At 29.1% G+C, this 22856-nt stretch overlaps 4 protein-coding genes across 4 annotated transcripts; 1 reads left to right on the forward strand and 3 right to left on the reverse strand.

Annotated features, from left to right (window-relative positions):
* The first annotated feature begins 880 nt into the window (after positions 1 to 880).
* On the forward strand, positions 881 to 5701 carry LOC122850993 (NPC intracellular cholesterol transporter 1-like). Its single transcript, XM_044150037.1, has 7 exons — positions 881 to 940; positions 1056 to 1694; positions 2202 to 2490; positions 2582 to 5040; positions 5112 to 5300; positions 5383 to 5470; positions 5553 to 5701. Exons 1-7 carry the CDS (start codon positions 881 to 883, stop codon positions 5699 to 5701), a joined length of 3873 nt encoding a protein of 1290 aa, XP_044005972.1.
* Positions 5702 to 11473: 5772 nt separating this feature from the next.
* On the reverse strand, positions 11474 to 12170 carry LOC122850994. The gene has a single exon (XM_044150038.1). It carries the CDS (start codon positions 11969 to 11971, stop codon positions 11474 to 11476), a length of 498 nt encoding a protein of 165 aa, XP_044005973.1. The 5' UTR covers positions 11972 to 12170.
* Positions 12171 to 16381: 4211 nt separating this feature from the next.
* LOC122852451 (sarcoplasmic calcium-binding protein 1) lies at positions 16382 to 18341 on the reverse strand. Its single transcript, XM_044152247.1, has 5 exons — positions 17544 to 18341; positions 17234 to 17400; positions 17034 to 17163; positions 16839 to 16942; positions 16382 to 16746 (listed from the first exon to the last, which is right to left on the reverse strand). Exons 1-5 carry the CDS (start codon positions 17593 to 17595, stop codon positions 16618 to 16620), a joined length of 582 nt encoding a protein of 193 aa, XP_044008182.1. The 5' UTR covers positions 17596 to 18341; the 3' UTR covers positions 16382 to 16617.
* A 39-nt stretch (positions 18342 to 18380) lies between these two features.
* Positions 18381 to 22482, reverse strand: LOC122852448 (ATP-dependent DNA helicase Q5-like). The gene is made up of 9 exons (XM_044152245.1): positions 22050 to 22482; positions 21816 to 21940; positions 21556 to 21720; positions 21313 to 21489; positions 20970 to 21240; positions 20787 to 20865; positions 20628 to 20660; positions 18610 to 20543; positions 18381 to 18521 (listed from the first exon to the last, which is right to left on the reverse strand). Exons 1-9 carry the CDS (start codon positions 22135 to 22137, stop codon positions 18472 to 18474), a joined length of 2922 nt encoding a protein of 973 aa, XP_044008180.1. The 5' UTR covers positions 22138 to 22482; the 3' UTR covers positions 18381 to 18471.
* Between the last annotated feature and the right edge of the window lie 374 nt (positions 22483 to 22856).

The raw sequence follows: 22856 nt of genomic DNA on the forward strand, positions 1-22856 counted from the left end.
TGAAAATGATAACACAAATCTCCCCCACTTGTCTACGAATTTATAAATTTTGAGGATAAAATTTTTTATATGTATATGGGTGTGCTCTTTTTGATTCTAGTTTCAGCTTCTCAACAAGTGTTTATCCTTATGTAAAATTTTCATTAGATCCAACGAGTTATCGAATCAATGATTTTTGTTTTAATCTAAATAAAGAAATCATTGTATAATAGATTTAAATGTGAGTATCAAATTAATTAACATTAATTAATATGTATTTTATTAATATTATAAAGACAAATCGTACTAATGAGAGTTATTTAAACAGTAACACTGTAAATTTTAGATGCTAACACGTGTTAAAATAATTTATTTTTATTTATAGAAAAGAAAACGTATGCGCATTGGTTTCAAGTATTTTTAATATATATATTGATAACGAGTTATCATTAAGAAAATAAATAACCAAAAATACAGCATATTAATTTACACCAAGGTAGGTAAAATATAGTCATAGTTTTGTTTGGTTAATTCAGTATTTTTTTATAATATTTTAATTTTTTAAATAATTTTTAAAAGCTAGCATGTTTTAGAGGTCTCTAGGTCAAACATATGACTGCCTTATGATGTAGACAAAATAGTAGACAAAATAGTAAATTTTTTGATGCTATTAACACCCAGGATTTAACCAATAATTAATTATTAATAAAACAAATAAGTTTGTGTCTTTCTCCAATTTTTTTTTCCATAGAAATACAGCTAAAATTTATATAAACAAAAATTGTTTATTATTATTTTTTTAATAGGCTTTTTTAAATGATTTTTATATTTATAATTACTTGTTTAGAATATTTGATCCTACTGGAAAATAATAACTGGTAATACGATGTTTTCCATTGGAATGGTGCTCACCAGAATATTATCATGTTTTATGATACTATCATTCATATTAACATTTTCAGTAAGTTTAAGATTAGTATCATTTTTTTAAGGATAAATAATTATTAATTGTTTATAACATAATAATGAATAAAGAAATTCGTTGCAATAATTAAATTAATTGTTCAAATCATCAGGTTACAAATGGTGAAGATGGTCATTGCATTTGGTATGGTCAATGTTACAAAGATGAAAGAGGAAATGCAAAATATTGTCCATACACTGGTCCAGCAAAGCAACTTGACAACGAAAGTCATCAACTGCTAAAAAAAAATTGTCCTCATTTAATTGATGATGCTGAAAATAATACAAAAGCATGTTGTGATATAGAACAGTTAAAAACACTTGTTGCAGGTCTCAAATTAGCTGAAAGTTTTATAGCAAGATGTCCAAGTTGTATGAATAATTTTGTAAAAACATTTTGTGAAATGACCTGTAGTCCAAGACAGAGTTTATTTTTAAATGTCACAAAATTTGGACCAAATAATACGTACGTTGATGAGATTGATTTTTATGCAAGTCGTAAATTTATTGAGGGTACTTTTAATTCTTGTCGTAATGTATTGGCACCAAGTTTTGGAAAAAATGCAGTAGATGTTATGTGTGGTAGTTTAGATGAAGGTGGCTGTACTGCTGACAAGTTGTTTTTTTTCATGGGTGATAGTGCCAACAATAAGTATGTACCATTTCAAATTACTTTTATTATAAGTGATGATAAAACTGGTAACTTTACACCACTAAATCCAAGTGTAACACCTTGCTCTATGGCACTCAATGTAAGTCATATATAAATATTGGTTTATTTTAATAAATATTGCATGACAATTAATAATAATAAAAATAAAAATAATATTACATTAGATAATATTTTTTAATTATAATATACTTACTGCCAGCTCGAATTTTTAAGGCGTTATCATGGTGCCTGTTGGGGGCGTGGCTTTAAGAATATTAGCCCCATGCTTAAACGTTGCCTATAGAAAAAAGATGGCCAGAGTCGAAAAAATAAATATCACAATTTCCATTAGATTTTTCCAGTAGATAATGTATATTTTTTCTATTTATTTTTGTATATTAATTATTGTCCATTATTTATTGTACTTGTTGAAAAAAAATGGGAAATAATTAATTTAAAAAAAAAAAAAAAAAAACAGCTTCTAATTAGAGAAGAAAATGATTCAATAATTATTAAACTTGATAAAAATAACAGGGGAATTATTTAAAAGAATTACATATCTAATAAAGCTTTTTATGCAATAATCCTAATTGTATTTTCATTTCAGGAAGACACTCCTGCTTGTGGTTGTGTTGATTGTGAAGAAAGTTGTCCAATAATACAATCGTCTTTACCAGTTTCATTTCAAGTTGGAGGTTTCGATATTGTTACTCTTATTGTCACAATTGTTTTTATAATTGGATCAAGTTTATTTTTATTACTGACATGTTGTTTAGGAAAACAACAACAGTTCAATCTACCAACTGGAAATCCAGATAAAGAGTCTAGATTACTTGAAAAACTTGGATATTCTTTTGATCAATCATTGGAAACATTTTTTTGCAAATGGGGAACATGTATGTTTATTACAATTAATTTTTTTTTAAATAGGAAATGATTTGCATTGAGAATTGAAAATATCATAAAGTTTTATATTTAATTTTGCAGTTTGTGGCAAAAGACCTTGGACTGTTCTTTGCATTGGAATGCTAGCAATAATAGCTTTAAGTACTGGAATAATATTTACAAAAATGACAACTGATCCTGTTGAATTGTGGGCATCACCAACATCACGTGCTCGTCAAGAACGTGAATACTTCAACAGCCACTTTGAGCCATTTTATCGCATACAACAAATTATTATTACCTCGGTTGATTTACCAAAAATTGTTCACAATACTAAAAAGGGCATGATTGAATTTGGTCCAGTCTTCAACAAGACGTTTCTTAAAAAGATCTTGGAACTGCAGGAAGGAATAAAATCAATAAAAACCACGAATAACGTGAGCTTATCAGACGTTTGTTTTGCACCCTTGGCTGATACCTTTAGTAAAAAAGTTAATATCAATAAATGTTTGATTCAAAGCATATGGGGTTATTGGCAAGATAATGAACAAAGATTCGATAGAAAAAAAATGCGCCAGGGTTTTGAATTGAATTATCTTGATTACTTCATGCAGTGCATTGGAAATCCTTACGATCCATCGTGTTTTGGAAAGTATGGTGGACCAATTGAACCAGCAATTGCAGTTGGAGGTTTTTTAAATTCAGGTGAAACTCCAAAGAATTACGAAAATGCAACAGCAATCATTCTGACCTTCTTAATCAACAATCATCAAAATAAAACACACCTTGAACCAGCTATGGAATGGGAAGAAGAATTTATTAATTACATGAAAAATTGGACTGTAAAAGCAAAACCACAGTACATGGATGTTGCATTTTTTTCGGAAAGATCCATTGAAGATGAACTAGATCGACAAACACGTTCAGACATTCCAATAATTATGATTTCGTACCTCACAATGTTTTCTTATATTGGAATTGTCCTGGGAAGATTGTGTTCATTTAAGAGACTTTTCATTGAATCAAAATTCACACTTGGACTTGGAGGAGTACTAATCGTCTTAGCATCAGTCGCCAGTTCAGTTGGAATATTTGGATATGTTGGAATTTCTGCTACTTTGATTATCCTCGAAGTCATTCCATTTTTGGTGCTTGCTGTTGGAGTTGATAATATATTTATCCTTGTTCAAACGCATCAAAGAGAAGAAATTAAATCAGATGAATCAATTGCTGAACATATTGGACGAATTTTGGGGAAAGTCGGACCTTCTATGTTGCTGACAACTGTTTCAGAAAGTTTTTGTTTTTTCTTGGGAGCCTTGTCTGATATGCCAGCTGTTAAAACTTTTGCTCTGTATGCTGCTGTGGCTCTGCTTATTAATTTCATTATGCAGGTCACGTGCTTTATCTCTCTCTTGACACTGGATACCATCAGACAAAAGAATAACAAATATGATGTTTTCTGCTGTATGCGAGGCTCAACAAAAGTCATTGAAAGAAGCAATACAAATGGAGACTTTTACAAAATCATCAAATCTAGCTTTGTGCCATTTTTATTACACAAGTGGGTTAGGCCTGTAGTGATATTGGTATTCTTTGGCTGGCTATGCATGAGCGTCAGTGTCTTACCAAATATATCAATCGGTCTGGATAAAGAATTAGCAATGCCAGAAGACAGTTTCGTTTTGAAATATTTTAAGTTCCTTAATGAATACTTGTTAATGGGACCACCTACATATTTTGTTGTGAAAGAAGGACTTGACTACTCTGATAGAAAAACTCAGAGCCTCATTTGTGGGGGGCAATATTGCAATCCTGATTCTTTATCAACGCAATTGTATGCTGCATCAAAACAAACCAATGTGACATATATTGCAAAGCCCGCATCTTCTTGGCTCGATGATTATTTTGATTGGACAAAATCTGAGAATTGTTGTAAATATTTTGTCGCCAATGATTCATTTTGTCCACACTCTGACTCCACGTGTGACTCTTGCGATATAAGATCTAATAAATTTGGAAGACCTAGTTCACATGATTTTAAAAAATATATATCATATTTTTTACAAGATAATCCAGATGCAACTTGTGCTAAAGCTGGGCATGCTGCTTATGGACAAGGTGTTAACTATCGGTGTGATAAAATTACCAATTTATCTGATGTTGGAGCATCCTACTTCATGACCTATCATTCGATATTGAAGACATCAGAGGATTATTACGAGTCTATGAAGGCTGCTAGGAAAATATCAAATAACATCACAGATATGATCAACGACAACTTGAAGAAAATGAATATCAATAGCACTACTGAAGTTTTTCCTTACAGTATTTTCTACGTTTTCTATGAACAATATTTAACGATCTGGTCAGATACTCTTAGAAGTATTGGAATATCAATACTTGCAATTTTTATAACAACATTTTTGCTGATGGGCTTTGATGTACTTTCATCGTTCATTGTTGTTGGTACAATTTCAATGATTTTAATTGATATAGGAGGTCTCATGTACTGGTGGAATATTGAACTTAATGCTGTCTCTCTTGTCAATCTTGTTATGGTAGATATTTAATAACTGTTTTTTTTTAATTTCTCTGGAGAATATGTATTTATTATTGTATTTAATTTCAGGCTGTTGGAATTTCGGTGGAATTTTGTAGTCATATAGTCCACTCATTTGCAATTTCAGTTATGAAAACAAAGACTGAACGAGCTGCAGATGCTCTGAGAAATATTGGAGGCTCAGTATTCAGTGGAATAACAATGACAAAGTTTTTTGGTATTGTCGTTCTTGGACTTGCTAAAAATCAAATTTTTCGGGTAACCGCTTTGTTAATATGTATTTCATTTTTTAAAATCAATAACGACCAATTTTCCATGCTAAATATATTTTAATATTCAGGTATTTTATTTCAAAATGTATTTCGGAATCGTTTTATTCGGCGCAGCACATGGTCTCATATTTTTGCCAGTTTTATTGAGCTACACGGGTGAATATTTTCTCCAAGACTTGAGTTTATTATTTTTTTTGTAGAATATATCTGATGAAACTTTATATATTTGAACTTTCAGGGCCACAAGTAAATCGTCAGAAAGTATTAGAGCACCAGAAATCATTGGTTCAAGACAATCAACTTCACAATGGGATTTCATCTTCAGCAATTATAAGTAGGCTTTGTTCAACTACTTCGTCAACAGCTGTTCTTGATGGTTTCATTTAGTCGAATGATTTTTAACATCGTAAAACATAAAAAAAATAGTGATGCACAATCTGTAAAACAACAAATTTTCAAAAACTCCGTTGTAAGTTCTATGTTCCTGAATTTATTTACAAATTTTTAAATAAATTGAGAGATCATCAAGCAAAAAAGTTGAGCTTTATGAAAAAGCAAATACCTCTTCGTCTGTTTTATTATCCTGATAAGAAACATTTAAACTTTCAGGGTTTTTAACTTTAAATTCCAAAAACACTTAATAATATTTGACTTATTGCGTATAGACCTCGTTAACTGTTTTATTACCCTGATACAATACTTTATGTTTTCTATAAATTATAAATATTTTTACCCAACAGTTCCTGAAAAAAATAATACATAATGACGCTGGACTTGTTGACTCGAAAAATACCTCTTTGTCTGTTCTATAACCCTGATACAACACTTTATTTTTTTCTATTACATTTGAATGTTTTACCCTTATAGTTCTTGAAAAAAACACTAAAAAAAATCAAATACCTCTTTGCTCATTATATGTTCCTGATACTCGAAAATTTTTTTTTCTATCAAATTTTAAAAAAATTTTAAATATAATGAAAAAAGAAAAATTTTTCGAGTATCAAGAACATAGAATGAGTGAGAAGGTATTTTCAAAAATATCAAATACCTCTTTGCTTATTCTATGCTCCTGATACTCAAAAATTTTTTTTTTCAATTATATTTTAAATTTTTTTGGAAATTGATAGAAAAAAAATTTTCGAGTATCAGGAACATAGAATAAGTGAGGAGGTATTTTCAAAAATATCAAATACCTCTTTGCTTGTTCTATGTTCCTGATACTCGAACAAATTTTTTTCCACAAATTTTTTGAAATTTGGTAGAAAAAAAAAATTTTCGAGTATCAGGAACATAGAACTACCAAGGAGGTATTTGCGAAAATAAAAATCTTATAGTTTCTAAGAAAAATAATAGGTGGCGCTGAACTTGTTAACTCAAAAAATACCTCTTTTCTTGTTCTACAACCCTGATAAAACAGCCTTCCTCTATCCATGATATTTCATTGTGTTATCATTATAGTTCCTGAAAAAAACAATAGATGGCGCTGAACTTGTTAACTTAAAAAATACCTCTTTTCCTGTTCTACAACCCTGATAAAACAGCCCTCCTCTATCTATGATATTTCATTGTGTTATCTCTATAGTTCCTGAAAAAAACAATAGATGGCGCTGAACTTGTTAACTCAAAAAATACCTCTTTTCTTGTTCTACAACACTGATAAAACAGCTTTCGTCTATCTACGATATTTCATTGTGTTATCTCTATAGTTCTTGAAAAAAACAATAGATGGCGCTGAACTTGTTAACTCAAAAAATACCTCTTTTCTTGTTCTACAACCCTGATAAAACAGCCCTCCTCTATCTATGATATTTCATTGTGTTATCTCTATAGTTCTTGAAAAAAACAATAGATGGCGCTGAACTTGTTAACTCAAAAAATACCTCTTTTCTTGTTCTACAACCCTGATAAAACAGCCTTCCTCTATCTACGATATTTCATTGTGTTATCTCTATAGTTCTTGAAAAAAACAATAGATTGCGCTGAACTAGTTAACTCAAAAAATACCTCTTTTCTTGTTCTACAACCCTGATAAAACAGCCTTCCTCTATCTATGATATTTCATTGTGTTATCTCTATAGTTCTTGAAAAACACAATAGATGGCGCTGAACTTGTTAACTTGTGGGGTTAAACACAAAAAATTTCACCAGAATATAATTTAATACTAGAAAGTTAAATTTATTTTTTATTTTACAAAATAATGTTGCTCGTTATACGAGCGAAGCAAGACTAAATATTTTTATTTTAAATTTTCTTTTTTTTTTTATTTTATTTTAATTTTCTTTTCTTTTGTGAAAATTAAAATATTGATTTATTTTTATAATAAATATTTTATTTAGAATTTTATATTTATTATGTTGAGTAAATGTAAACAAAAGATTTTATACAAAGAAAAAGGTAGATAGTAAATTTTGTAATAGAAAAATATGATAGAAAAAATATTCTAGAAAAATAATGAAAAAATAAATTGAGAGAAAAATTAAATTTTAAATTTTAAATTTTAAATAAATGCTTTATGACACTGTAAGTGCCTTGTGCAATTTAAGTGTGTTTTACATACTCAAAAAAATAGATTATTTATTTGCGCATGCGTCGCTATCATGGACCGCCATATTACTCCCTCCTAAGTCGCTTTGGAGCTTGTGAAAAAGTGACGTTTCGTCTTGTGTATGTGCGTTTGGGTCGATCCATTGATGAATTCCATTCATGTTCAGGTTGTTGTTGTGTTTTATTATCATCAACTATGTCGTGGTAATCTTGGTCAGTATCGTTTTTACTAATGTAAGCTGGTTTTAATCTTTGTATAGATATGTTTTTATGTATGCCATTCATGTTTATTTTGTAGACCAGGTTAGATTCTCGCTGGATTATTTTGAATGGACCTGTATATGGACATTCCAGTGGTGCTTTGACATTATCAGATCTCACAAACACGTGTGTACATGTATCTAGGTCTTTTAAGATGAAAATTTTGCTTTTGTTGTGGTGAGCAGTTGGTGATGGCTTTAGTCCTCTCATGATTTCTCTGTGTTTTTCCAGGAAGAATTGTGGATTAATTTGACAAAATGTTGTGGATAAAAAATTCACCTGGTAGTCTAAGACCAGTGCCATACACCATTTCAGCAGGTGTAGCTTGTAAGTCCTCTTTGAAGCTCATACGTAGGCCTAGCATTATAGTTGATAATATCTCAATCCGGTTTTGGTGAGCACATGAGTGCAGCTTAAAAGTTCTGTGCCATCTTTCCACTAATCCATTAGATTGAGGATGATATATGTTGTTCTTTCTTTCTAGAGCACCAATGAATTTGGCTAGTGCTTGGAACAGTGCAGATTCAAATTGAGTACCTTGATCGGACTTGGAGTACCAAATTGTGTTATCCAGCTGTCGAAAAGTGCTGTTGTGATATGTCAGCTGTTATTCCTTTAAGTTCACTGCCAGAGGCCACTTGTGAATCTATCAATAATTGTAAGGCAGTATTTAGTCTTTGACGTTTGTAATCATTGATTATATGTATATGGCTAAAATCGTCTGCCTCCGAAGTGTGGAGGTTTGTTGTGTCTCTGTACTTTAGCTTTGAAGACACTTGATCTACATTCTTTGCCCATTTTATTGTATCTTTGTTCAACTATTAACACACAAATTTTTTTATACCTGTTTTAGCTGTGTTCCGATGCTAGGATGTGATGTATCACCTGGAATGCTATTCTTACGTAGTGTTTTCTGGTAGATACGGTCTCTTAACAACCTGTTTGATATGCTCAAATACAGCTTTGAAGTTTTCGATTGACAGTTCATGAAGTTTTAATGACGTCGAGCCTGATTATATCCCAAAGTTCAACATTTTGTTTTGTTTTCGTGTATTGTTTGTGTCCAGTTGAGTTGGCATTGATATTGTGTTTTGCGTTACAGAGCCAGCTACTACATTGTCCTCTCCTTCTACATGGACTTGTCTGCTGTGAATTGAGATATATAATCTCTGTCGCTATCTGTCGTTCAGATGCTTTTTCTAGTTTTTGTTAAACATGTGGATAGAGGTTTGTGATCAGTCCTGATGTGAACTGATCGACAGTTCTGGTAAGTTTGAAGTGTTTTTGCTAGAAAATATTGCTAAAAGCTCTCTACATACGTGCTATAATTTTTCAGCCCACTCTATTTCTTGAAAACCAATTGGAACCCAGTTATTATTGTCATCTCGCTGTTCTAGTGAAGAACCAATAGTGGTGGATGCACAGTATTTAATGAATGATCTGTATGATGCTGATGGAAAAGCTAATTGAGCGTGTGTTAGCTAGACAATGTTCATCCTCTAAAAGCTTGCTCTGAATAACATCATTCCCAATTATTTTTCCTCTGTCATTAAAATAGATGGCGCTGAGGTAAAAGCAATACTCTGCGGTACAGTAACTGCATTTCCGTAGTAGTTTAACACCCGGGAATCTCCTGACTCCATGATGTTCTGGGGCTTTGATAACTAGAATTATTTTAATGTTGTCTGTCATTGGTGTGAATCCATTTGGTTGATGGTGAAGAAATTTAATGGTTTTTTACCAAATTGACATTTATTTATGTTGATTGTGAGAGAGTGATGTTTTAATCTTTAAATACTTCTTCCAGGTGATTTGTGTTTCTTCTGGAGTCGATATGCTAATAATAGTCGTCGATATAAATAACATATGTAGATCTCTGAAGACCGAGCTACAATTTCTGGAACGTCTGGCATGCGTTACGAAGACCAAAATGGCATCTACAACATACTCGAAGAGTCCCCATGGTGTTATTGCTGTTTTCTTATATCTCTGGATCCATTGGTATCTGGTGATAAGCTTTAGCAGATCCAGTGATGAAAATATCATTTTTATGTATAGGAAACAGGTCTTGTATCAGGGTGGTGGATATCGGTTTTATAGCATTCAATTTTTCGTAATCAAATGGCACAGAGTCTCCATTCACCTGGTCTTTTCGTGCGCAAATGAATGAAGGACGGCATATGGACCCTGCTTGATATTTCGTATTTTGTAGTTCAGAAGTTTTTTATTTGATTCTTGCTTGCAACTGCTTGCTTTTCTCTCCTACCAACTTCTACAACGTCTTAACTTGTTGTATCATATAATTTGTTATTATTTCTGTGGAACAACCAGACTTGTTAATGTTTGGTTTATTGATACTTAGTATACAATGTATTGTTGAAGCAGATTGGAATATGGTGTTGTAGTAGAACTTAACTGTTGAGATGTTGAAGTTGTTCGTGGTGAGTATTTGACCTTTTGTTGTCAATTTGGTTGTTGAATCAATTAGTTGCTTGTTTTCAGGTCTATAAAAAGCCCAAAATGAGTAAGAAAATCAGCTCCAATGATGGCTGATTGTACATCGGCGATTATAAATGACCATAGAAATTTCGTCAAATAATGATTTTAAAGTCTTTGATCCATATGTATGAATGATGGAACGGTGCAGCATATAAATTTAAATCAGATTTTACCTTGTTCTTAAAAGTTGCAAGCAGGTATAATGGACACAATGGATCCAGAGTCCAGAATTTTTGTTGTAATGTGTTGTAAAGACGTGTAGACGTAATTCTTGGTATGTATGAATTTTAAATGCAGCTTTGTTACTGTCACCAACTGTTCCAATTAGTGTGGCAGGTTTTAATTTCCCCTGTCCCTTGTGATACAAATGTACAAGGTGGAGTACAACGTCTTGCTTTGTCACCAAATTGATTATGATAAAAGCAAGAGAGCTGTCTTTGTAGAGTTATTTTCATTCTTTGATCTTGATCTTGATCTTGGTCTAGACTGATAGTTATTTCTTTGTACTTTTAACTCTTTAATTTCTTTCATACAATCAAGTAACATTTGTTGCAGGTCTTCTATTTTTTTTCCATACGAAGCTGTGTAGTGATGGTGTGGTGTCTTTCTGATTACATGCTGTAGCCATGCATTGAATGAGTTTCTAGTGGCTTCCATCACCTATCTAGCTACTTCAGCCATAGCATTTAGTGTCAAGTTTGATGATGCTACCAACAAGGGTTTAACTTGATTTGGCATCCTGTTCTGTACAAAGTTGGTGGAGCATGTCCTCTGTCATTGAGTCAACCAGCTCTTTTCATTTCTCTGAGAAGCTGTGTTGGTTTCTTGTCTGCTAAATCCATCTCTCTCAAAGTTTATGTATCTGCTTTCGGAGAGACTGAAGTTCTCTGAATAATAGCTTCTTTTATACGTCTGTATTTATCAATTACTGGTGGATTGTGTAATATATCAGTAACCTGTTGTAATGTTTCAGCGTCAAGTGCACGAATGACTGAGTAATATTTAGTCTCGTCATTTCTAATTTTTAATGCATTAAACTCAGCTTCGACGAGTATAAACCACAACTCTGGACGATCTTTTAAAAAATTTGGTACCTGGGGTTTTGATACTGTGTTTACAAGACTCTCGTTGAGCATACTGGTAATCATGGCTTTCTGCACATCATTAAATCCAGCCATTGTCTCTTGCTGTTGTTCCATTGGATGTTCTTGATGCTGATTATGGTTATTATTATTATTCTGATTCCCACATGCACCTGATGTTGATGATGATGATGTACCACCTGGTCCTGAGAACCCAAAACCCGTGAGAAAGTCATAGTGACCTTCATTTGTCCTATTTTCCATGGTCATTTTGTTTCGTTTTTTTGTTTTTAAATTGTTTGTTTGTTTGAATTTAACTTTTGTTCGTATTAAATGTACCCTGGATCACGTCGGGGTCACCAATTTGTGGGGTTAAACACAAATAATTTCACCAGAATATAATTTAATACTAGAAAGTTAAATTTATTTTTTATTTTACAAAATAATGTTGCTCGTTATACGAGCGAAGCAAGACTAAATATTTTTATTTTAAATTTTCTTTTTTTTTTTATTTTATTTTAATTTTCTTTTCTTTTGTGAAAATTAAAATATTGATTTATTTTTATAATAAATATTTTATTTAGAATTTTATATTTATTATGTTGAGTAAATGTAAACAAAAGATTTTATACAAAGAAAAAGGTAGATAGTAAATTTTGTAATAGAAAAATATGATAGAAAAAATATTCTAGAAAAATAATGAAAAAATAAATTGAGAGAAAAATTAAATTTTAAATTTTAAATTTTAAATAAATGCTTTATGACACTGTAAGTGCCTTGTGCAATTTAAGTGTGTTTTACATACTCAAAAAAATAGATTATTTATTTGCGCATGCGTCGCTATCATGGACCGCCATAAACTCAAAAAATACCTCTTTTCTTGTTCTACAACCCTGATAAAACAGCCCTCCTCTATCTATGATATTTCATTGTGTTATCTCTATAGTTCTTGAAAAAAACAATAGATGGCGCTGAACTTGTTAACTCAAAAAATACCTCTTTTCTTGTTTTACAACCCTGATGAAACAGCCCTCCTCTATCTATGATATTTCATTGTGTTATCTCTATAGTTCTTGAAAAAAACAATAGATGGCGCTGAACTTGTTAACTCAAAAAATACCTCTTTTCTTGTTCTACAACCCTGATAAAACAGCCCTCCTCTATCTACGATATTTCAATGTGTTACCATATAGTTCTAAAGAAAAACAATAGATGGCGCTTCGTAGTGTGGCACAAAAAATACCTCTTTTTCTGTTCTATAACCCTGATAAAACAGCCTTTTTCTATCTATGATATTTCAATGTTTTTACTATATAGTCCCAAGAAAATACGATAGATGGCGCTTCGTAGTGTGGCACAAAAAATACCTCTTTTTCTGTTCTATAACCCTGATAAAACAGCCCTCTTCTATCTATGATATTTCAACATGTTTACCTATTATAGTTCCCAAAAAAAACACTAGATGGCGCTGATTTCTCAAAAATATCAAATACCTCTTTGCTCATTCTATGTTTCTGATACTCGAAAATTTTTTTTTCTAATAAATTTCAAAAAATTTATAGAAAAAAAAATTTTCGAGTATCAGGAACATAGAATGAGTGAGGAGGTATTTTCAAAAATATCAAATACCTCTTTGCTCGTTCTATGTTCCTGATACTCGAAAAAATTTTTTTCCACAAATTTTTTGAAATTTGATAGAAAAAAAAATTTTCGAGTATCAGGAACATAGAACTACCAAGGAGGTATTTCCGAAAATAAAAATCTTATAGTTTCTAAGAAAAATAATAGTTGGCGCTGAACTTGTTAACTTAAAAAATACCTCTTTTCCTGTTCTATAACCCTGATAAAACAGCCCTCTTCTATCTATGATATTTCATTGTGTTATCTCTATAGTTCTTGAAAAAAACAATAGATGGCGCTGAACTTGTTAACTCAAAAAATACCTCTTTTCTTGTTCTACAACCCTGATAAAACAGCCCTCCTCTATCTATGATATTTCATTGTGTTATCTCTATAGTTCTTGAAAAAAACAATAGATGGCGCTGAACTTGTTAACTCAAAAAATACCTCTTTTCTTGTTCTACAACCCTGATAAAACAGCTTTCGTCTATCTACGATATTTCATTGTGTTATCTCTATAGTTCTTGAAAAAAACAATAGATGGCGCTGAACTTGTTAACTCAAAAAATACCTCTTTTCTTGTTCTACAACCCTGATAAAACAGCCCTCCTCTATCTATGATATTTCATTGTGTTATCTCTATAGTTCTTGAAAAAACAATAGATGGCGCTGAACTTGTTAACTCAAAAAATACCTCTTTTTCTGTTCTATAACCCTGATAAAACAGCCTTTTTCTATCTATGATATTTCATTGTGTTATCATTATAGTTCCTGAAAAAAACAATAGTTGGCGCTGAACTTGTTAACTTAAAAAATACCTCTTTTCCTGTTCTACAACCCTGATAAAACAGCCCTCCTCTATCTATGATATTTCATTGTGTTATCTCTATAGTTCCTGAAAAAAACAATAGATGGCGCTGAACTTGTTAACTCAAAAAATACCTCTTTTCTTGTTCTACAACCCTGATAAAACAGCTTTCGTCTATCTACGATATTTCATTGTGTTATCTCTATAGTTCCTGAAAAAAACAATAGATGGCGCTGAACTTGTTAACTCAAAAAATACCTCTTTTCTTGTTCTACAACCCTGATAAAACAGCCCTCCTCTATCTATGATATTTCATTGTGTTATCTCTATAGTTCCTGAAAAAAACAATAGATGGCGCTGAACTAGTTAACTCAAAAAATACCTCTTTTTTTGTTCTACAACCCTGATAAAACAGCCCTCCTCTATCTATGATATTTCATTGTGTTATCTCTATAGTTCTTGAAAAAACAATAGATGGCGCTGAACTTGTTAACTCAAAAAATACCTCTTTTCCTGTTCTATAACCCTGATAAAACAGCCTTCTTCTATCTATGATATTTCATTGTGATATCTCTATAGTTCTTGAAAAAAACAATAGATGGCGCTGAACTTGTTAACTTAAAAAATACCTCTTTTCCTGTTCTATAACCCTGATAAAACAGCCCTCTTCTATCTATGATATTTCATTGTGTTATCTCTATAGTTCTTGAAAAAAACAATAGATGGCGCTGAACTTGTTAACTCAAAAAATACCTCTTTTCTTGTTCTACAACCCTGATAAAACAGCTTTCGTCTATCTATGATATTTCATTGTGTTATCTCTATAGTTCCTGAAAAAAACAATAGATGGCGCTGAACTAGTTAACTCAAAAAATACCTCTATTCTTGTTCTACAACCCTGATAAAACAGCCCTCCTCTATCTACGATATTTCAATGTGTTACTATATAGTTCTAAAGAAAAACAATAGATGGCGCTTTGTAGTGTGGCACAAAAAATACCTCTTTTTCTGTTCTATAACCCTGATAAAACAGCCTTTTTCTATCTATGATATTTTAATGTTTTTACTATATAGTCCTAAGAAAATACGATAGATGGCGCTTCGTAGTGTGGCACAAAAAATACCTCTTTTTCTGTTCTATAACCCTGATAAAACAGCCCTCTTCTATCTATGATATTTCAACATGTTTACCTATTATAGTTTTCAAAAAAAACACTAGATGGCGCTGATTTCTCAAAAATATCAAATACCTCTTTGCTCATTCTATGTTCCTGATACTCGAAAATTTTTTTTTCTATAAATTTTTTGAAATTTGATAGAAAAAAAAATTTTAGAGTATCAGGAACATAGAATAAGCAAGGAGGTATTTCCGAAAATATCAAATACCTCTTTGCTCATTCTATATTCCTGATACTCTAAAATTTTTTTTTCTACAACTTTTTTGAAATTTATAAGAAAAAAAAATTTTCAAGTATCAGGAACATAGAATGAGCAAGGAAGTATTTCCTAAAAAATTTTTTTTTTTTAAATTTCAAAATATTCGTGGCATACCTATAAAATTTTTTTTTTAAATATATTAGGATAACAGAAATTCGAAGACGTATTCTTTGAAGATTTTACTCATTGTTTCTATATTCATTAGGAATATAGAATGCTATAGGAGGTACTATTTAATTTTTTAAAATAATTAGGAAAACATATTTCTTATTACCAAAAATAGTTTATTAATATTCTCAACGGATGATTAAATTTTTTACAGATTCGAAATCAAATATTCAAAGTTAATAGTACAAGTTCTGAAGAAGCAACACATGATGAAGCTGTATAAATAATAGTATCAAAGACAAATATTACAATGAGTCAGTAATAAGATATTGGTAAGGTACCACGTCTATGTACTAGAAGTCGTTTAGTTGTTGTATCTAGCTCAAGATATTAAGATCATGAACCTTAATCTGTTTCCAAATCACCATCAAATCATCTTCCAAATTCTTCGTAAGTTAATCAATATTCATTATTATCGTTTTTTATTTAATAATAAATGTTTATATATTCATGAAAATTAGTAATACAAATGATAGCAGACAGAAGTCTTAATTCTGTATCATTAGCAACAGCTGCAATGGTTGAAGAAAAAGCTCGTGTTGTATCTGCTAGAATTGAACGAGCAGCATTAACACAATTACTTGGTGATTATAGAACACAAAGATTGACCATGGAAGATCACGTATAAATAAATAACAATCAAAATGTAAATTTGTTTAAAAATAACGATAAAATTTTTTTATTTTTAAAATAAACTTCCCTTAAAACTTTTAATGAAGATAATGATTGTACTTATTGTATTCGAACAACTCCTGAGTTTGATAATGAAGATTACGTGAAAAAATCATGAAATATTTATTCCGGTGATTGTCTAATAAAATTCTTTTTCTCCTGGTCAAATGAGATTAATGAAATAATATTTGAATGTTAAATGACATACTAGTTAACACATTTCATGTAGAGGTCCAAAGAGATGAACAGCAGCACAATTTTCATCAGGATTGCCAAGAAATTGTGCGTAGAGTTCTTGGTAACGTGATAATGTCAAGCCTCCTCGTTTTCTATCATCATCCTGGAAAAAAAAAATTATATCCATCATTAAAGTAGATTTTTTTTAAACCAGTTTTAATTAAAATAAACTAATTCGTTTTTATGAATTCTTACTGTCAATAAATTTTGATATGATTCATTAAGAACATCAATGCTATCAACAGGAATTCTAGTTACACAATTATAACGAAATTCATCAGCAGCAATAACTCCATCATCTTGATAAAAATAAATAAATATATTTTTAAATATTAAAAATAGTTTTTTTCGTAACACACAAATCAAATTAATATTAACATATAAACTTACCGTTAATGTCAACTAATTTAAAATGACTATCAATAAACATTTTCATTGATTGTGGAAAATCTCTATATGTTCTACCTAGACAACTTTTTTGTACTGCTGCTTTGAATTCTTCAACTGTAACAACTCCATCCTTAAAATAAAAAAAAATAAAATTAATAATTATTAGTAGTTATCAATAATAAATATATAATTTAATGAACCTTATTAAAATCAGCAAGTTCAGCAATTTCTTCCCACAGTGATAGCATAATATGAAGATTTTCTTGATAACGATTGCAATTAAAATCACCTTTACCCTCAATCAGTGTCATTTTTAATGCCATACATTCAAAATCATGTTGTTCAAGTACACCATTATTATCAATATCTGTTTAATATTTAAAACATCAATAAAATTCAACAAATTTCATATTAATATTATAGAAACAATTCACAAAGAATTTTTTTGTTTATTAAATTTTAATGAAATGAGTCACTTAATTTATTGCGGAAGTTTTAAATATTACAAACCATATAAAAATCTGACAATAAAACTGACACGATTGTCCCAGCTGTATGCCATGTTAAATTAAAAAAATAATAAAAACCAAAATAAAGATGATGACCTGAATCACGAAAATATAATAATTATTTACAGAAATTAATTTGATAATTATTGCAAAAATTTCTTGTAATGAAATAAGAGACACAAAACGCTTAAGATATATTAGCTGATGTGTACTGAGCTTAAAGCAATTTAGGAGTGATCTAAGTTTAGATATTTAGATGTAAAAAATAGTAGTGGTACGGAAGACAAAAGTTTTTCCCACTCTTAAAACTTGAAACAAATTTTAGAAGTCATGTATCGAGACATTGATATATAAACCAGTACATTTATGTTAAATTTATTTTAAATAAATAAAACAAAATAATACTTTTGTGGCAATATAATACTTAAATAAAATATAATAAATTATCATCAAATAATCATTGCCAATTATTTAACTATTAATTGAATAAAAAACCTCGAAATGTCAAGTAAATTTTGTTATTTTAAATTCCAATGGAGGTCGAATTTTACATGATCATGGTCGTCTAGAATGTTATTTATTTTTTATTTTACATTTATTCAATTGCTCTTGTTGTTCTTCATTATTCTTCTTCCTGACTTTAAACTCAATTTAACAATCGGTGTCAGAACAAGCACTTATTTTTGTTACTCTAAATTGCAAGATCTCATTTACATTTATATTTTAATGTTTATTTTTATTTGTATTGTTTATTAATTGATATTTACAAAATTAATATGTCACGATTGATTTTATGTATAAGAAAATAATTATAAGTTTTTATTTTTTGTAATTTTTTAAACAAAAAAAAAAAAAACAAATTAAAAAACTTGTAAAATTTATTAAATATTTTTTTCGGTTTTTTTCTTTTTTTCATGGAAAAATAAAACTTACATTTCACGAAGTTGTTGTCTTACCCATTTTTGCATTTTAGCTTCATCTAAAAACAGAAAAATTATTATTATTATCATCTTGTTTTGGGATGTTAATATTATCTTAAATTTAATTATAATATAAATAAAATTTACCATATATTTTTTCTTCCATTATTTTATGATGCATGTCTTTGCAAGTTTTTGTAAATGATTCTTTATCTGGTATTCTTTTTGATGGATAAAATTTCATAAGATAATTTTTTAAAACAGCTGCTGTTTCAAATTTTAATGTTTTTTCACTACTTCTTGATATTTTTTTAACTTGAAAACCTTTATCATTTTTATCTAATATTTTATCATTTTTTTGAGTATCAATTTTTATTTTTTTATTATTATCATTACAATTATTTGTATCACCTGAACGTTTACGATTTTCATGTTTTTTATTTTGTATTAAATCTTTTTTTGTGTCTATATTTTTTTCAATGTCAATATTTTTATTACCATTAATTAATTCATCAGTATTATTAGCTTTATTATTTTCTCTACTTGAATCATTTAAATCAATTTTTTTAACTAAATATTTAAACATTGAACCTTTTTCTTTTAAATCAGTATTTTTTAATTTTAATTTACCTTTATTATCACAATTTTTTTTATCTTCATTTGGTGGTTTTTTTATTTTTGTATTTTCAATTATTGATGATGATTTATTATTATCTGTATTTATAGAATTTTTATTAATTTCTTTAGCTGTTCGAAAGCCAATATTTAATGATTCTTCATCTTTAGAATTTTCTTTTATAGAATTTTTATTTATTTCTTTAGCTGTTCGAAAGCCAATATTTAATGATTCTTCATCTTTAGAATTTTCTTTTATTTTTGATATTAATTCTGAAGAACTTATAAATCCTCCAAATTCATAATATGTATTTGGGTCTTTTATTTTTGTTTTTAATTCAGAAGAACTAACAAAATTATTATCATTAGTACTTGGAATATCTTTAGATTTTAATAATAATTCTGATGAACTAATAAAACCTTCACATTTAAAATTACCATTAGTACTTGATGTATCTTTTGACTTTGATATTAATTCTGTTGAATTAGTAAATCCTTCGTAATGTGAATCAATAATTTCATCATCATTATCATCATTATTATCATCATCTTTGTTATCATTAACCGATGGTTCTCTAAAATCATTGAAAGATTCATAAATACAACGACTAGCTGTTGATTTTCTGACTGAACTAACTAATTGATTTAAATCAAGTTTGTACTTATTTGATAATTTTGTTTTACAAAGTACTCCATATTCCATAACACATGCAATTTCATGAATATCATTTTCTTCAATACGTTCTGATAATTCATCATGAAAAAATTTATAATTATCCATTAATGCTTCTTTAAGCTGAGCTAAACAATGCTCACGTACTTTAACAGTTAAACCTTTGACTTTAACATCAGTACTTTCAGCAGCATATACTTGTGCTTTTTTAGCATCATCAATATTTGTTTTATGTATTTTTTTAAGACTAGAATTATCACTACCACGTCTTAATGCAAATTGTTTTTGTATTAAATCTTCCATTTCTTTTTTATCTTGTGCACGTATTTCTTCTATTGATGGACCAAAACCACCACCACTTGTTTCATCATCATAATTATCAAACTTTGACAATGATATACCATCAAGTGGTGATATTTTTGTTGATTTATTTGGACGTGTTTGATGTACTTCAAATTCACTAATACGTTTTTTAATTGAATTTAAATCTTTACAAACATCACAACGATCTTTACAATTTGGTGGATTATCACCAAAATATTTTGAAAATTCACCATGACGACATTTTGTCTCAAGACAAAAATTAACCATTTTTTCAAAATTTTTATATTTTAATTTTGCTATTTCTGCTGGTTGATTTGGATCAAGTTCTTTGGTTAAAAATGATATTGCTCGAAATTCTTCAGAGCTAAAATAAATACGACAAAAACCAGGTTTCCCATCACGTCCTGATCTACCAGATTCTTGATAATACGCAGCAATACTTTGGGGAACTGTCCAATGTGCCACAAATCTAAAAAATAAATTTTTCAAAACAAGTTACTTATCAATTATTCATTTATCCAAATAATTTTACTTATTTTCAAGTTTTATTTACCTGATTGGACCAAGATCTACCCCCATTCCAAAACTATAATATAAAAAAAAACAAAAACAAACTAATTAGAATAAAAATAAATAAGCAGCTTTTTTTCATTTATATTTATAAGTGTGATCTCAATTTTAAAAATCACGTGGTAAATGACATTTATCGAACCTAACTGTTGCAGCGATAACTGGCGTTGTTCCAGATGTCCATTGATCTTGAACGCTAATACGTTCAGAAGCTTTAAGACCTAAGTATAAAAAACAAATAATAAATTACTCTATTAACTATTCAATTCATTAATCATTTACACGTTTTGTTTTATTTATCAAAAAAATAAAATAAATAACTTACCAGAATGATAAGCAAGTGTTGGTATTCCAGCATCAGTCAATTGTTGAGCTAAAAATTCAGTTGTTTCTTTTTTACGACAATAAATTATTCCACAATTATTTTTAGTATCTGTTGATGATAAAGACTCAAGAATAAAATTTTTAAGATGTTCCAGGGGTTTTGCTATTGAATCAACAAACCAAACATCGTAAAATAAATTATCACGAAATACTGGTGATGAAAATATTTGAGGTTTTTCCATTCGAAGAGATTTAAAAATATCCTGAACAACCTAATGACAATAATTAAAAATTGGTAATTATTATTAGTGAATTTTTGATTATATTAATTTTTTTAATAATACCTCTTTAGCAGCAGTGGCTGTTAGAGCAACAACTGGTACACCAGGTATGACAGTTCTTAACTCACCAAGTTTTCTATAACTTGGTCTAAAATCATGACCCCATTGACTTAAACAATGAGCTTCATCAATGACAATATATGATATTGTCTTAAGTTTATTCATTTTTCTTAAAACTTCCTGTAAATATATATTATTAAATTAATAAATAAATTTTATATATAATAATATTAATTAAATACTCACATGAAAATGATTCTGAGCACACATTTCTGGTGTAACATATATCAACTTGGTCGTTGGTTTTTTACTAGTAATATCATTAATAATTTCTGTCTTTTGTCCAACTGATGTTTTTCCATTTAATGTATGTGCTTTTATTTTTTTAGAGTTTAAATAATCAACTTGATTCTAGAGACAAAATAAAAAATATCATTACAGTCATGTGTTTTTTATAAACAAAATACGACAAGTGTTTGAATTGTTATAAGAAAAAACAAACAAACCTTGACAAGTGCCAATAGTGGTGAAATAACAAGGGCAACTGCATTTTCCTTAAGCACTGCTGGAAATTGAAAACATAATGATTTGCCACCTCCAGTTGGCATACAAACGTAGACATCATTTTTCCCTGTAACAATTTAAAAGCTGTTATAAATATTGATCATGAAATAAATTTTAAAGGTTATGTATTGTTTTTTTTTCTTTTGTATTTTTTTGGAGTATATTTAATTAATTACCTGCATATATTGCATCAATAGCTTTAGCCTGAATGTCATTCTTAAAATCATCAAATCCAAATGTTTTTTTCAATGCTGTCTTAAGCATGATGTTTATCAAAATATTTGTTATTCAAGACAAGTGAAAAGGACTAACACACAAGGCACTCGTTTTATAACAACATTTGTAATTAATGATTTTATAATTGTCTTCATAAATGCGCAATATATTAAACAACAAAATAACTTGGTAAAAACTATTTGTTATTAAGTTATTAACAAAGATAAAAATGCAAACAAACTTATGCGAAAAAAAATAATTCACATTGATATTCAATACATACACACATGAATATTAATCCTCACTACTACAACTACACAAGTTTACTTTTTTTTTTCTTTGATAGAGGGTGCTGTTTGTACATCCGGAATTTTTTTTAAATTCAAATTTGACGGAATTCTTTAATAAATATAAATGTAATATTTTGTTAATGTTTTATTTCAATTGTTACAATATTTTTTTATAATGTATATTTAAATTGTATTTTATTTTACACAATTCATTTGTATATTTAATTTATTTTTAATTATTTAAATTTACATGCAAAGTAAATTTGAATATTATTAAAATATTCAAAGCCATTAAAATCAGAGAATGATAGAAACAATTTACATATAATTGAAATTTAAATTAATTTTGTAGGCTTGTATGTTTGATTAAATGTTTCTAATTTTATTTGCCATTTTAAAGTAAAGCCAATGATAATCTTCAAGATAAATATCACAAACTACTATTTAACTATTTTAACTATTTTTTCAAATGATTTG

This window comes from Aphidius gifuensis, linkage group LG3 (assembly GCF_014905175.1).
Source record: "Aphidius gifuensis isolate YNYX2018 linkage group LG3, ASM1490517v1, whole genome shotgun sequence".
NCBI lineage: Eukaryota > Metazoa > Arthropoda > Insecta > Hymenoptera > Braconidae > Aphidius > Aphidius gifuensis.